At 32.1% G+C, this 17208-nt stretch overlaps 1 protein-coding gene across 1 annotated transcript; it reads left to right on the top strand.

Moving 5' to 3' along the window:
• The first annotated feature begins 551 nt into the window (after positions 1-551).
• On the top strand, positions 552-13050 carry LOC111704318 (trichohyalin). The gene is made up of 16 exons (XM_023476532.1): positions 552-731; positions 786-997; positions 1308-1373; positions 1487-1673; positions 2668-2706; positions 2784-2981; positions 4064-4239; positions 4633-4687; positions 4847-4936; positions 5781-5927; positions 7163-7246; positions 9575-9697; positions 10872-11000; positions 11179-11227; positions 12260-12353; positions 12788-13050. Exons 1-16 carry the CDS (start codon positions 583-585, stop codon positions 13048-13050), a joined length of 2061 nt encoding a protein of 686 aa, XP_023332300.1. The 5' UTR covers positions 552-582.
• The last annotated feature ends 4158 nt before the right edge of the window (positions 13051-17208 follow it).

A 17208-nucleotide genomic window follows, 5' to 3' on the forward strand; every position in this document is an offset into this window, starting at 1 on the left:
TAAAAGTACACGAACATTACAAAATATCACATTTCTATAAAGTTAGAAATGCGAAAAATTAAGTTTAAAGTATTCATTAAAATTTCATGTTTTAAGAATAACTCTATTCAACAAATAAAAAAATCTTCTCACGACTGATAAAAAGGTGCACGTTTGTTTATGAGAAATATTACAAGTAATCTTTTAATTGAATAATTATCTTTTCTTTTTGTATCTGACTAAAACAAAAACAAAAAAGTTTACTACAAAATTAGTTGGTAAATAGTTAATAAATTAAATTTAAACAGAAAAAAAATGCGCGACATAATTTTCTGTTAAGATTTAAATATTTTTAAAAAAGAATTATATGAGAAAGATAAGCGTGACTGAAAAATCAATGTTTTACTAAATCACAAGTAAAAATGCAATTCTCGCAATTTTATGAATAAACAGCAAATTATAAGTAAACATTTATTGGAACATTTTTTTGTTCTTTTTTCAGATTTTTACAATAAATGCTTGATGGAAAATCCCCATTTTAACAGTACCTAGCTTTTCAAAACAGCAAAAATAAATATACATTTATTGCATTTTAGATTGTTTATGATGAGAGAGGTGATGGGAGGAAGGATTCCAGAGGGAGGGAGAGGTTTATTGCATCCTAATAATCATCCTAAACCTACACAAGAGGGAGGGAGAGAGTCAAAACCCGTAAACCCTCATCCTAAACCTCTTCTTGTTTCTAGACCCAGGTTCGTAAGAAATAAAAAAAAAATAAAAAAATAATTAAAAAAATCCTGATTTAGAATAAAACCTGTTCCTAAAACTCAAATAAAAACTTACGCAAGTTCTGCGTACAAACCTAAAGTAAACACGTCAGTAAACCAGACCACCAGGAGAAGGGTACAGGAGAAAACCTGGAGTTTCCAGGTTGACAAGAACGGAGTTGTTCAAGAGATAAAAAGTTCTTCTAAAAAGCCTGCTTGGAATCCTGGAGGAGTTATAAATGTTGGATTAGGTATTTTAATCATTATTTTTACTTTCTTCGTAAAACAAGTAATTGTAATAAGAAAAAAATTGACTATTAATTGAAATGATCACTTATAGCGATAATAATTGATATGATTATAAAAATCTAAATAATAACAATAAAGAATAAAGATTTGTAATAAGAAAAAAATTGACTATTAATTGAAAATAATAATTATAGTAATAATAATAATAATAATAATAATAATAATAAAAATAAAAATAATAAATAATGACAATGATAACAATTATAACAATAACTATAATGATAATAATAAACTAATGATAATATTATAAAGATAAGAAAGAAGAGAAGAAATCTTCAAACAATCCATTCTGCTCAGTCTGTGATCAAAACGCATTGGGTAAGCAAATTTTTCATTAAAGATTAAATACCTAAAAAACGAAAATTGGTTCAAATTCGAGGCTTCATTTACTGGTTTATTTTAGAGACACCTTGTACATAAACCTTTTCTAGATAAATATCTTGAGCAGTTCAGCTCTCAGGGGGAGAAGAAGACCTACCCAGTCAACATGAGCACTTGGAGAAACGTCTTGAACCTGGCAGGGACGGATTCGAAGGAGAAGTTCCAGGACGAGGATACGGGAGGACGAGGACAAGATGAGCTCAAGGACGAGTTTAGTTCTGTAGAAACTAGGTTTAGGTAAATATCTTATCTTTAGACCCATCGAAATTGAACAAAAACTGTTTAAAGAACAATATATGTTTAAAGGGGTAAACCTCCAAGAATATGTAGATGCAGTATTTTAAAATGCTGCAAAAGAAAAAAACAATGGTTCGTTTTTGGTTCTTGGTATAAAAAAGCATATGTTTGGAATAAACAGTTTTAAAAAATTGCAAAACCTCTCATATTTGTTTGCATCCTTTGAAAAGAATCTAAACGAACCCATTTCACTGCACATCACTTCTTAATTAATTATATAAATACTAATACTGGAAAATAAATTTAAATATTTTGAGCTTTTTACGCGAAAACTTTTAAAGAGAAAATATGTATAGTTAAGTGGGAGTTTTGTGGACAGCAAAGTAACTTTAAAGTGTCGCAACGGTTTTACCTCACCATGTCACAACTATACTGTTTTGCATTCTTTAACTTACTCCTTGTTTCTAGCTTAAGTTAAAAAGAAGTAGAGCTTCATAATCAGAAAGACCCGGAATTATTTGAGAGTTAATCAGACGACTTTACATATATATTTCTGGCAATTTCAAATGTTAAAGAAAGGCAGACCACGTTTTGGACCCGGTAAGAGTATAGGTCTATTTATGATGATCGTATCATCAATTATAATTGTAAAATTAGATTGTAAAGTCGTCTGATTAATTGTAAATTAATTACGGGTCTTTCTGATTGGGACTGTAATTAGCTAAATACTGCTATTATTTTTTTTTGCGTGAGAGCGTGCACAATGCACATTTTGGTTCTTGCTGTCCGTCAAAACACAATGGAAAATATAATTATAATATAATATAATTTTGAAGAATTTAACCAGGACGTATCATTAATATTTAGTCAAGTTTTAAAGTGACCGTTTTCAATCTGAAATGCATGCTGTAAATGTTTGAAATTTATACTATATTCCCTTTAAGACTTAAATTAATTAATAATTATATAACTATTAACTTTTGGCTGATTTTAGGGATAAAATTATCGACGATTTAGCACAGCTTTATTACAGGTCAGTTAATTTTTCTCAAAACTTTCTCAAATATTCAGAATTTAAAAAAAACATTTTTAAAATTTTTTATTCTTTAGTGAAAAAGAATATTCGGCCGCTGTAAAAGCAATACACGCCAAGAAAAGACCAGAAAATGAAGGAAGGTTCAAGGAAAAGCGTAACAAGAGAGAAAGAGTCAAGGAAAGGCTTGACAATGGTGAAAGAGTCAAGGAAAGGCAAGATAGAATCGAGGATGGGTTCAGCCTGGAGAATCTAGCGCTTAAACCTCAACTAGGGTAATTCACATTTTTCTTCAATGAAGACGACTTCCTATTTTCATTTTGGTTTTAACCAATCTTACAAACAGCAGAGACAAATAGACATTGAACCAGGACATTGAACCAGGGGGAAAGTGTCAATTTTTAACTTTTCTTTGTTTACTCTTAAATTTCAAATAGATTCTAGTACAATATGGCAACGTAGAATTTGAACATTCCCAGACAGCTGTATTCAGACGTCACAAGTGTCAATTCAGTTTTTGTGTCCAACAAAAATTGTCAATTATAGGGTTATTTTTGTATAAAGTGCCATCTTACAGTAAAAAAGTGCAATTTTATGTGTTCTTTATTTTCTGTTTTTACATTTTTTATTTAATTTTGGAAAACATCTCAACTATTGTGAGAAAATTTTGTTTTACTTGTTATTTTTGACACTTGTAAACTCGGTCCATTTCTCTGTTGACACCTATTGTACTTGATAATCTATTTAGTAAACATGTAATTTGAAAAATGCATGTTAGGAATCAAAGCATTATTTTAAAGGTTGTCTTCATTGTATTGATAAAACTCGATGGTGTATTTTTCGACCTATGCAAATCCGCTATACTCCACTTCTGAACTACACCAAATCCGCTAGACTTCACATCCGACCTACTAGCACGTGATTTTACAGCCATGCTATATGGACTTGTGGCCACAGCGCCTGGACCCCTAGCCTGTCTTAGCCGCAGCGCTCGGCCCAGAAATGAACAGCTGGCATAGGTCCGATATTGCAGTAGGTCGGAAAGTTAATAGGTCAGAAATTCAGTAATGTTGCGTATAGACGATGTAACATTACCTAAAAATCGCCGACCACGCTGAAGTGGTTTAGCCGTATTTTTTCTTTAAGGTACTGCTTCATTCAGAATCATTCTACTGTTTTCTGGTTAGCAATGTAGTTCATCCCCTGCTCCTTAATCATCAATTCTTACCCCTGGCAAATTTTCAATGTATCGCATCTAATTCCAACCACTATTTCTAATGAGCTGAAAAGTATATTAAGACATCAAAATCCCAAAAATGCGATAAAACGCAAATTTCCGCACTAACTTCGTTTTTAGGTATAACTCTTCTATGGGCGGAGGAAGCAAAAATCAAATGAATGAAATGCTCGAGAAGAAAGAAATAAGGTCGGAGAAAAATGAAATCTCCGGGACGGAGAAGAGAAGTTTGGTTGGGTCGGATTCCAAAACACACAAACATCAGTCCTCAGATGATGATACGCTAAATGGATTAGGTGAATAAAAAATTCTGACTATTTTTTCTTTTTTTTCACTTAACTAAAGTAAGTTTTGTCTTAGAGTGAAATCTTATATTTTATCATTCAAAGTGTTTTTTTGAATAAGAAATAATCCTTTCTTCATTTACATTTACGTAATATACTTAATTTTAAGAGAAATACAACGTTCAAAATTGTATGATTTTGTCTCAGTGTTTTGCTTTTTTCACTCTATTGAAAATGTTTATCTCAAAAATAAAATATATGCTTAAAAAGCCGTTTGTCAACAATATATGCATATGAAAAATTTCGAATGAGTAGCAAAAAAATTTAAAATTAAAAGCTTTTCAGATTTTCTGGTAAATTCTTGAATTCAGCAGAAAATTTTAAAATGTTTTTTTTTGCTTTTAGATGATGTAATCAGTATCTCCTCTGGGCATACCGGAAAGCAAGATTCAAGAACCAGGGACCGAATTTAATGAATTAGAGCCAGATCGCTCGCAGGTTCAAATCTTGAATCACCGATTCAAAGTTAGAGGTGCATGAGGATTTGAATCAGTGATTCAGGATTTGAACCGGTGGCAGTTAGTTTAGTGACCTCTCCAAGTCAATAATTCGGTCCCAGGTCGCATAGAGCAGATTTCTCCGGGTCGGAGCAGAGCAGAAGAAATCAGGGAGGAAATCTTCCACAGTCATCACCGCTTAACGGAGACAGGTTATAGTTTAAAGATATGCCAGAAACAGTTTACTGCAGTTGCTGGGAGTGTAAACAGCAGCAGTGCAGCTAGCAGCTTTGTTTATTTTTCTCATAGAAGATGCAGTACACTTTATTTGTAAACAAAGCTGATCGGGGCCCAAACAAGAGGAAAAGTTCAAATTAATGGGAAAATACCGGTATCACTTTGTAACCTCTTAGCTCTTCTAGTTCTGATTAAACAGGTTGCATATTAGAAGTTTCCTTTAATTTTCTCCTTCTAAAAGACATGAAGCTAGTGGGGTAGGTAAATTATGCCTATAATAAGTCTGGTGCTGTAAAAAGTCTGGCTGCGCTCCATCAAAATTTTAACTGGGCTGACATTGGAAAGGGGCAGGGTGGTTCTTGCCGCGCGTCACCAATACCGGTACAAGGCCGGGGAACAAGGGGTACAAGGAGTACAAGGGATACAAGGGATACAAGGGGTACAAGGGGTACAAGGGGTACAAGGGGTAAAAGGTGTACAAGGGGTCCGTTTCCAATTCAAATTGACCCTAGTCCATTGTGAAAAAAGCTCTTCAGAGCTGAAAACTTTAGAATGGAATATCCTTAATCCCGATCGGTTAATTAATCTGGAGATTAATAACAAGTGGAGAACCAGCATTATTTAATCTCGAGATTAAGAAAAAGAGGAGATAACGCATTGATCTCGATATCCACCATTCTAAAGTTTTCAGCTCAGATAAACGAATGCAGAACGTTCCGGGTTTCAGTAGTAAATGTTTTGAATCTGCAAAAACAGAGATATATACTAAAATATCAAAATTTGGTTGTTTATAAATTATTCACAATTTTTATATTTTAGAAAAAGTTCCCGAGAAGAAATCAAACAGGAGTTTAATGAATTATTTCAACAAAAACAAAATATAAAACAGTTGGAAAAAGAAAGAAGAAAAGAGAGGAAAGAAGAAGAAAGAAGTGAAAAGGAGAGGAAACCAGTTTATCAAAACAGGTAATAAAATATTACTTTACTAGCTTGGGAACCCAGCGTTACTCAAGTTACTTTTAGTTAATCCCGCCGTTTACCAGCAATTGGTCGATTTTACCGGGAAACTAAATCTTCAAAATAAAAGTCAACTTACTCAACCTAAAATCTCAAAACTCAGCTAAGAAATTTCCCACTTGAAAGTTGAGGCAAATCGGTCCCTTGCATGTTAGGAATCAAAGCATTATTTTAAAGGTTGTCTTCATTGTATTGATAAAACTCGATGGTGTATTTTTGAACTACACCAAATCCGCTAGACTTCACATCCGACCTACTAGCACGTGATTTTACAGCCATGCTATATGGACTTGTGGCCACAGCGCCTGGACCAAAAAGTGGGTGTGTGTGGCCCTTGGCTATGCTCAACTTGGCTATGCACAGAGATGTCAAACTTGACATCTCTGAAATCCAGAACTTATACAAAATAAAACATCCTTTAAAGTTTGAATAGTTGGTTAAAAGGAAAAAAATCATCCATTTATTTTGGAATAAAATAGCCATTTTTGGGAGTTTCAAAAACATTATTTTAAGCGAGGATATTTGTCATTTTTAGTCAAAGTAGAAGGGTTTTTTGAGTACTCAAAAATTCACTAAGAATGTCTCAATGTCAATAAATAAACTCTTTTAAACAAAATATTAGAAATTTTATTTTTTATTCATCTTGTTAAAAAGGTTAATCTTTATAGCGTACATTGACAATGTAATAAAGAAAACCATATACCACCTTAAAAACAAACCAAGCATTGCTTAAAAAAAAATTTGCACCCCCTGGAAAAATCCTGGTTACGGGCTTGGATTAAAAAGTACTTAAAATATCATATTTGCTGTACAGTGCACACGGAGCAGTGTACATCAGTACATGCATTAAGGGCATGTAATTAGTGGTAGCCGCTAAAGAAAGTTCTTTTAAATAAGTTTTGGAAAATTAAATTCCTAAAATTCGGCACTAAAAAAGTTCTTTAACTGCATAAAATGTCTCAATGCCTTTTAATGTTGTGCCTTTTCCTAGAACTTTAGGATTTGGGAGAAAAAGTCTCAGGAATATAAAACCCAGAAATTTATTTCCAATTTTATTTTTCTTCGGGACTTGGAAAAATTGGACTTTGCTCCAAGTATTTATTTCCAGGTTTTTTCCCTTGAATTTCTTACATAGGTTCATATCTAAAAAAATCTTAAGTACATAAAGTTAAAGTGTTTTTTAGATGGACCCAGTATGAAGAAAATCAGGATTGTGATAATCTTCATTTTGACTTAGACAAGATCCCAGTTCGTGAAGTTAGTATAAGGTAAGCTTTTTTTTCAGGGGAGAAAATATCATAAACTGTACTTGATCGATATTGTAAAATTCCAGGGGAGGAAATATCAATACTTGAACTTTGTCAAAATTTGACATTTTAAGGGGAGGAAATGTCAAATATTGAACAATAGATCTTTGAAATTTGTAAAGTTAATATAATTGAAGTTTTCATGATGAGCTAAACATTTATTTATTTTGATATCAATTCTGAATGATAATTGTTTATCAATATTCAATAATTCAAAATAAGTAAATTCTTCTAAAATTTGAGGGAGTGTTTGCGAAAAATGAAAGGCGGTATAGGCTAACATCGAATTGAATTCGATGGTGATTGCTTCAAATCTTACTTCTATATGTTGGGTCTGTATGGTTAAACACGACTTATACTGAAGAATGTAGCGTCCATGCAAATTCCTGGAGTTGCAATATTTCACTCAGATCATCAATAATTAAATTAAGATTAAAAATAACCACTCCGATATCATAACCTATTATTATCGAACTTAATTCGATGCATATAGTTGATATTTCATAATATTTTTTATTTTTTTAATATAGGATGTACTTTAAAAGATGATATTTTTGGTCGCATAGGTGTCTCTCCCTCGTGGAATCGCTGAAGCGTCGAGAGCAGAGACACCTTGCCGCCAAAAATTCGTCATTTAAAGTAAATAACAAATAAAAAATATAAGTAAATATTAGTAAATGTCTGACGAAAAAAAGGACGGACGGGTCAATTGGGTCTGAGAGTTCCATTTTCCTTAAGTCATTAGCAAATCAACGCTAATGCGTCTGTTAACAATTTTTCTTATTGTCTATATCTCATATGATAATCTATAGTTAAGATTAAGGAAATATAGTAAACAAGATCAGCCCGCGTAGAACAGGGTTCACTTTGGTTTATAGACACCCATATGTCAAGTTTTTAATAATAAGACAACGGCACAACACGAAACGTTGGGTATACATCTTTTAATCATTCTTGAGCAAAACAAAAAATAGAAAGACTTTGAAAACGAACTGGAAACAGGTTTAGTGATATATCGTTTTTTTATGCGTGTGCTTTTATCCACAACCCTTAATTAAGATAAAATATTTCCAAAGTAAAAACAACTATTTACGTTACATGTGCATCGAATTAAATTCAATGATTATAGGCTGTAATCTCTGAATGTATCATTTACTCTCAGACCCAATGGACCCTCGGGGGTTTAAAGGAATTGAGTCTTTGTAACAAACCCTGATTTTCTAATACCTATATTTGTTCCACCTGATGCATGATGGTGTAAACCTTTGATATTTCAAACTTAGATTCTTTCATCTAACAAAATTTTTATTTTGAAATATCTAAGGTCTACGGCATTGGGTTGCAAAGAAATAGAGATTTGTGGTGAAGACTCAATTCCTTTCCATTGATTCTAATTTGTCTGAGAGTAAATGACATTCCTTTGTTAAAAATAACAAATTATTTTTATTATTTAATATTATTTTAAAAGGGGGCAGTCTTTGTAACAAACCCTGATTTTCTAATACCTATATTTTTTTCCCCTGATGCATGATGGTGTAAACCTTTGATATTTCAAACTTAGATTCTTTCATATAACAAAATTTTTATTTTGAAATATCTAAGGTCTACGGCATTGGGTTGCAAAGAAATAGAGATTTGTGGTGAAGACTTAATTCCTTTCCATTGATTCTAATTTGTCTGAGAGTAAATGACATTCCTTTGTTAAAAATAACAAATTATTTTTATTATTCAATATTATTTTAAAAGGGGGCGGGATTAAATGAAAATTGTTGCATACCAAATAACCAGCTTTTTATAAAGGAATGATTAATTTTAAATTCTATTGAATTATTTACTATCTGAGTGAAATAATGTAAAGGAACTGAGTATTTGCCACAAACTCTGAATTTCTAATCCCTTCATCTAAACAACACAATGTTGCAAACCTTAGATATTTTAAACTATGAATTCTGTTAGAAAAAAATCTAAGTTTGAAATATCAAAGGTTTACACAATCAGGTTGCAAAGGTAGAGAGATTAGAAAATTTGAGTTTGTGGCAAAGACTCAATTCATTTGTGAATTTTTATGGACGCTACGCTCTTCCGTAGGAGTCATGTTTAACCATTTTCTCCTTACAGACGCAATAGATAGAAGTAAGATTAGTAGCGATCACCATCGAATTCGATTCGACGTTAGCCTTTACCCCCTTTCATTTTTCGCGAACACTCCCTTTTAACAAAAAAAATAAGTTTTATATTTGCGCAAAACCCAAATCATTGTTAAAAAAACGTATTAGATTATTTTACTAGTGATAAACAAGTACAAACTAGCCGAAGAGAAGATAAGAAGGAACTGAAACAGGAACAGGAACAGGAAAAGGAACGGGAACAGGAACAGGATACATTTGCAGATATCATTATACAAGAACTCAGGTACTGACTTACAAGTACTGCAGACGTAATTTGATTTTTCTTGAAGTGGCGTATCCGATTCATGTATTTATACACTCTAAACCATTATAGTTTCAGTAGAGGTAAATATTTCTATTTACTGTTAGCGCCGATATAAGGATTTTTCTCTAATTGGATAATAAGATAGATAGAATGATAGATGTTACCGCCATGCAATTTCTATTGGTTCAGAATAGGCACCAAACACATGGTTGAACCCTGATTGGATCGGCATACTAGAGTGAAACCTTTGTCTGATCAATTGGATAAACGAAATTTTCTTATTTGTCTCGCTGAAAATTGATTAAATTAAATTGTGGGTTCTCTTACATAAACGTGGCTTACGTTTATATGTATTAAATACATTAAAGGAAATGAACAGAATTCTGCACATTTTTAGAAAGAAAACCGACGAAATGCCCCATTCTTTAAATGGAGGGTTAATTGAAATCAAGAATGTAATGAAATTAAAGTTAATTGCAGTTGCGTATACTCTCCGTACATATTGAAACCAGTTCTCTCTGGGCGGAATTTGTAAACAAGATTAGATGCCTCAGTGTTCGTTTAGTATCCGAGGAGGTTAAAAGCATTTTAATTTTGATAATTTTCATAATTCACATAATAGTTTCCTATGACCAGAATATTTCATTGATTATTTTTGTGAAAGATGGATCTCATTTCAGGCTTCGACATCCGTCTTGTGTTTACATTACCGCCCAGTGACAGTACACTGCAGTACAAACATGCGTAGACTTCTGAAATAACTTTCCTTGCATTAAATCCTTGATTAAAATATTTTTGCAAAAATAAAATGTGATTTTGTTTTTTCATGCTTTTTAGCATAATTAAAGAGACTGTTGAAAGTTATTTCAAAAAGGCCCTTTATTTAAACGTTTTATCTAAGGAACAATTTGGAGGATATCATCTATCTTGAAATAGATGAATTCTACATCATTTTTCTCAGCGTAAGTCTGGTACCGTTGGTAATCGAAAATGTAACTTTTAAATTTAAGGTCATTTGAAATTTGAACATTTTGTTAGAAAAAAATAATCACCCAAAATTATAATCTTTGCACGTTACATTGTTTAAAATATGTAAATTTTGAAGAAAAAAAATTGACATTTGAATAATCTAAGCATGTTTTGTATTTTTCAGGACTGAGATCCGAGAGTTAAAGGACAACGTTCTGCTCCGGGAGCAAAGGATGCTTGAGACCTCAGGACGGATGGAGCAGATTGCCAGGGAGAATGCAACTCTTAGTAGAGACCTAGAGCTAATCATCAGGTAGGACGCAATAATAATCTTTGTTTACAGATGAAATAATTATCTTTGTTAACATTTCAAAAGATCTTCTTTTATTTTTATTTTTGTCAAAATATTCCTTTCATTCTCAAAAATAAAAAATTGTGCCAATTGTTATTTAGATAATTTTCTTATATTTTTTGAATGATTTATTTATTAGTACTACAAGAAATCAAGCTGAACAAATGGATAGAGAGTTTAGAAGAAAGGTATAAAATTAACAAAATTAACAAAATTAACAAAATTAACAAAATTAACAAAATTAACAAAATTAACAAAATTAACAAAATTAACAAAATTAACAAAATCTAAATTTTTAGAATTTAAACTATTTGAGCTGTTTTAGTTATTTAGATTTTTGATAGCACAGTTTAAAATCTCTCATTGCAAAAAAGGGTCGGTCGAAATATGGATTAAGTTGTTTCGTGTTACTTTTATATAAAGAGATACTTTATTATATATCCTAATTGTATAATCCATTACTATTTCAATAATAATAATATGTTGTTAAATGTTGCTCTCCATGATGACACCATCATAAAACTTTTAAAGACGCTAAAAATATCCCCTTTTATTGGATTTCTACAATTGTAAATTACGATTAAACTTGGTTGATCTTTTTTCTTTATTTCTACCGACCAAAACTTTCCCTTTAATTTCTTTTCTGTAATTCCTAGTACCCTGTTCCTGCACAGTTGTTTCTTTTGTGAAAACATGTACATTTATTGTACAAACTAAACCTTCCTATCTTTATATTTAAAGAGTTTCAAGTCGTTATTAAAGTCTCATCCTTAGTGTGTAACAAAGCTGCATTGATTACACTGTGTTTTTTTTTAATACAGGGTATCGAATGGGTCACTTAGATTTTGTAGATTTGAATATTTTATAGTTTTGTACTTCTTACATAAAAATCTACACAAAAAGGAAACTTGGGAGTTTTATTCAATGATGCTCTTCAAGGAATTGAGTCTTTGCCACGATTTCTTATTTTCTAATCACTATATCTTTGGAACCAAATGTTGCAGACGTTAGATATTTCAAACTATGAATTCTGTTAGATCAAATAATCTGAGTTTGAAATATCAAAGGTTTACAACATCGGGTTCTAAAGGTATTGAGGTTTAAATATTTGATTTTGTTCCAAAGACTCAATTCCAATCCGGCTAAAATGTAGACATGTTGGCGTTTCTAGTGTAATTTCTTGTACCTGATAATCTGTTGGTCTTTATTGATTGTTGCAGGAGGAGAAGATGAAAGAGAATATGGAAAGGTTGAGACGAGAACAGAAGGAGTTGGAAATGAAGTCTAGTCCTACAAAACCCGGGCAAAATACAGGTTTGTCAGACAAAACACCGACAAAATACAGGTTAGTCAGACAAAACATGGGCAAACTGCAGGTAAGTCCTACCATCCACGAGCAAAATACAGGTTAGTCAGATAAAACACCGACAAAATGCCTTTGGGATAGTACCTAACTCCTTTAGTTTAGCATCAAATTACCCAGGTAAGTGAACGGTCCCTTTAAACTGTCTATTTTTATTTGCAATGTCTCTGCAAAAGTGAGTTGCGCATATCTGGATTATTAAAGGAAACGAATTCATAAAAATAAATACTTTTCAAGTCAGAAAAACAATCTTCCACATTTTTGATCAGATTAAGATGATACAATTGTAAATCGTGCGTTGCCATCTTTACATGGAGGGTTACTTAAATTATGCTTACAGTCCCTTTAAAAATCAGTTACATTAAAGAACATTTAATTTTGCTAGATGTTGAGATATTAAGCCTTGAACTAGAGAAAATGAAGAGAAGATTGGCACAGGGAGAAGAAACAAATAAAACTTTAGGAAAAAATATTCAAGATAAATCATTAAAAATGAAGGCACTATTTTCTTACATACGGTCCAGTATTTTCTTACATACGGTCCAGTATTTTCTTAAATACGGTCCAGTATTTTCTTACATACGGTCCAGTATTTTCTTACATACGGTCCAGTATTTTCTTACATACGGTCCAGTATTTTCTNTATGATATATATAAGAAAATAAGTATTCAAAACATGATTTGAAGTTTTATTGTATCGACAATATGTAGGCAGTCAATTCAGGATTCATATTTGTAACTTTAATAATTTATTTTAGCTAAGGGATGTAGGCACAAGCTCACGCATACAAATAAAACGATACATCAATAAATCTATATCTGGTTTATATATATCAAGGTCTTCCTATTATTTTGTTTTGCTCGAAATCGATTAAAAGTCATGTACCCAACATTTTGTGTTGCGTCGTTGTCTTAAAACTTGACCATGGGTAACCCTATAAACCATAGTGAACACTTATTTTACGCGGGCTGATCTTGCTTCCTGTTTTTCCTCAAGCTTAACTATTAGGTTTGGTTAAATGATAATGATTTTCAATTCAGGATATATAATATATATGTTTATATCCTGAAGAATGCCTAGCCTGAAACATAATGTGGAGACAATAAAACTTCAAATCATGTATTGAATACTTATTTTCGTATGTATTTATATAAATATATATATACTAGGCTATATTAGGGCGCATCGCGCCCATCTCCTTTTTCAGCTTTTAATTGTGGCTTTATCTGTGAGCATCTTCTCTTTGTACAGTATTGAGGTCCCACACAAAATTTGGGCCCGATCGGTTCAGCCGTTTTGACGTTTATTGGACACAAGCAAACAGACAGACAAGCTAAATTTATAAATAGGATATATATTTTTTAAAACGCTAGTACTGGTTTCATATTTTTTGAGATTGAAAGATTTAGTGTGATTCAAGAACCTCTCTTTTAACGTATGAGAGGTTATTCCAATGTAGGCTGAAGTTTCTTCATTTGTTGATATTTTTGCTTTGTGTATATAATTGATTGAGTCCAACATTTGCCTTTAAAGGGACACCTTGCTACACCAACCGCAATAATCGACTCCATATTGCCCATGCAGCTGTAGGAAACTTTGACATTCGATTTATTGAAATATTTTCCTAAGTTGGTGTTTTTAAAATTCTTATCAATTATTGACAGGAACTTGGCTACAACATTTGTTTGAACATTTGCGGCGTATATATAAGGTGGATAGAACGGGATCATTTTTCTAAGCCTTTTCCGGTTTGATTTCTTTACTTTGTCTTCTGTATAAACCAGCTTTTCCTTGTAGCCTGCATTCTTTAATGCTTCCTCATATGATGATATCTTTTGAGCTGGATAGGTTAGATAGTCTGCTACAGATCATTCTAGGTAACTCTTTCTTAACATTAGGAGGATGGATGGAATTTATTTCATTTTCCGCGGTTTCTTCTTTTGTTTTTTTTTTTGGTTTTGAACTTTTTTTTTTTTGGTTCAGTCCGGGGTTTTAGGCGTTTTTTTTTTGTTTTTTTGCCTTCATTGTTTCTTCCCGGCCTTATTTCTTTGAGAACTTAACCATTTCTTTTCTTAATTTTTCTATTCCTGTACCAGGCGGGATTACTGATTTTTTCCTAACATCTTCTGTAGTTTATTCAGGATGTACAACCCAAACAGCTCACAGAGTTCGGCTCCGTCGTAGGCACCATGCATGGTTACGTCAAATTTTTCTATTCCTTTCTTGGTCCAAGATTCTCCGTTTTGAAATAAAAATTATTCTCTGCTGTGTAGAATAACCTTGAGAACATCTTTAGAAATTTTGTAGATACTGTGGGCCCAGTTGAGCCCTGCAGTTGATTGTATTATAATATAATACAATAATATAATATAATTGAAGGATAGCAAGAAACTATGTCAAATTTTAAGAATGTCAAAGTTTTTTTATGCCATAAACTCTGAAACCATCTCTTCACTTGTGTTGAATATGTCCATCTGTCAACTGTCCATCTGTCTGTTATATATATATATTCTTTTTTAATAAAGTTTAAAAAGAATTATACTAAACATAATGTTTCTCGTCTCATGGCGATCTTCAGTAGTCAAAATTACCATCTCTTCACTTGTGTTAAATCTGCCCATCTGTCAGATTTAACACATTTATATATATATAGTTCATCTCCGTGAAAAAAAGACTATTTTCAAAACCAATTTTTTCTTCTGTATATGTCACAGATCGGATTTTAAGTTGTCATTAAAGTCTTATTCTTTGTTCGTAACCAAAAATAGATGAATAAAAAAGCAGATTATTTAAGATTTTTTAACTTATGTAAATTGTTAATATTTTTTATTTGGAGATATTTTCTTTTTCTTCATTTTCTTTCTGGAGTTTTGTCCGGGTGTTTTGTTGCTCTGGCTTGTTAAGATTAAACGCAAAAAATATATTTTTTTAAAACCTGAAATCCCTCTCTCGCATATTTTTGTATTTTTGTATGGAACAGTTTTGTTAATATTACACTAGACTTGTAGGGAGCTGCGCGCCCTCCTATTATTGAGTTTTTAATTGTTGCTCTGAAAGTCGCCATTTTAATTTGAACATTTTTGTGAATATTTCTGGTTCAAAAAATAAATGTCGACATTTTTTCTTGGCAAAACTTTTTAGTTCGACCAGCCATAAACGTTCCCTGGGGTTCTGTGAGGTGCCTCTGAATCCATGCATATGTAAAACGAATAAGCATTTGGCAGATTTTTATTTTTTAAAGTTTTATTAAAAGAAACAAATAAGATAAACGTCATCTTTATTTACAGACGTACCGCCGATTCTGCAAGGATTGTAAACAAACTGCAGTACACATTTTTTGTAAACAAAGTCATGGAGTTTCCTGCCACAATTGTGCTGCAGAACTTATACATTTTCAATTATAATTATCTGTTAGAATTTAACACTGTGTTTGTAAAAAATAATAATATTGTCAAATGCTTTGAACGGGTCCAAACTTGAAAATATTATGTTTTTAAACTCAAATTGTAAATTGTCTCTGCTTAATTTTTCTAAAAGATGCATCATGAAAGAATTGATTCTTTGCCAGGAACTCATATGTTTCAATCCCTATATTCTTGTAATCTGATGGTGTAATCTCGCCAATTTTAAAGTCACCTAAATAAAAAAATCATCATCATTAATGCCTTTCTCTTTTCAAAAGACTTAATACTGTACAATATTCATAATCTCTGTAAATTGCAGATAAATTCAGGAGAGACAAGGAAAAAATCAACAGAAATTATCACTTTATAAGATTGAAAAACGCCAATATCTTTTTTATTACGCTGATAAAGGTGTGAAGGATAGGCCGTTGTAAATTGGCCTTGTTGAGTTATTTGAAATGGCATCTTAGTATTCATTTTCTTACCTAGGTTACCTTAACTGATTCAAAAACTTTAGAGATTTGGCTGACAAGGTGTTAGTCAAATTAACGACAAGGAAAGAATGACTTGAACGGATTTAAAAGTTACTATCTTGGACTAAACTAATGTTTTACCTTCTTTCAAAAAAAAACTTCATTTATCTTTTTCAGTCCAACTGAGGCGCTACTTTTATTCCTCATTTTTTTATTATTATTTAGGACTATGTTAAAACAAAGAAATGAAATAATTGGACAAGTATTGAACTATCATGACACCAGGCCACCCTTACAGAAAAATGGACTGTGAAAAATCTGTCTGAAGTGAATAATATATTGTTTACTGCTGCTGCAGTCTCTAGTTTAGAAAATATAGAACATTTGTTTTCTTTTTAGTTGAAATAATTTCCTTCAGAGTTGAAACAAAATGAGGGTTGAATGATTTGCTTTCTAAATACAGGAAACAGACGGACGAACGGGGGGCGGGGGGAGGTGAGAGGAGGGTGGATAGGAGGTTGAGTACTATTTGCCATTGCTCGCGATGTAGGGGGTATAGAGGACAGCCCTAGGGGATGAGGATTTTTTGCCAAATAGGGAAGTAGTTTTGTAGTAAAAGCCCTACTCCAATAAATCCGTTTAGACCCGCATCAATCCAGGTACAAATCAATCCCTCTCGTTGGTATACGAGGCATAAGAACTAATCAATTCAATAACACTTTACTATCAATGTCAATCAGTCAGGACATGATTTATCTTAACCAATTTTTTACTATCAAAGTCAATCTGGATACGATTTATCTGTACCAATGTTTTACTATCAATGTCAATCTGGACACGATTTATCTGTACAAATGCTTTACTATCAATGTCAATCTGGACATGATTTATCTGTACCAATGCTTTACTATCAATGTCAATCTGGACA

The sequence above is a fragment of the Eurytemora carolleeae genome, unplaced genomic scaffold (genome assembly GCF_000591075.1).
Source record: "Eurytemora carolleeae unplaced genomic scaffold, Eaff_2.0 scaffold558, whole genome shotgun sequence".
NCBI lineage: Eukaryota > Metazoa > Arthropoda > Copepoda > Calanoida > Temoridae > Eurytemora > Eurytemora carolleeae.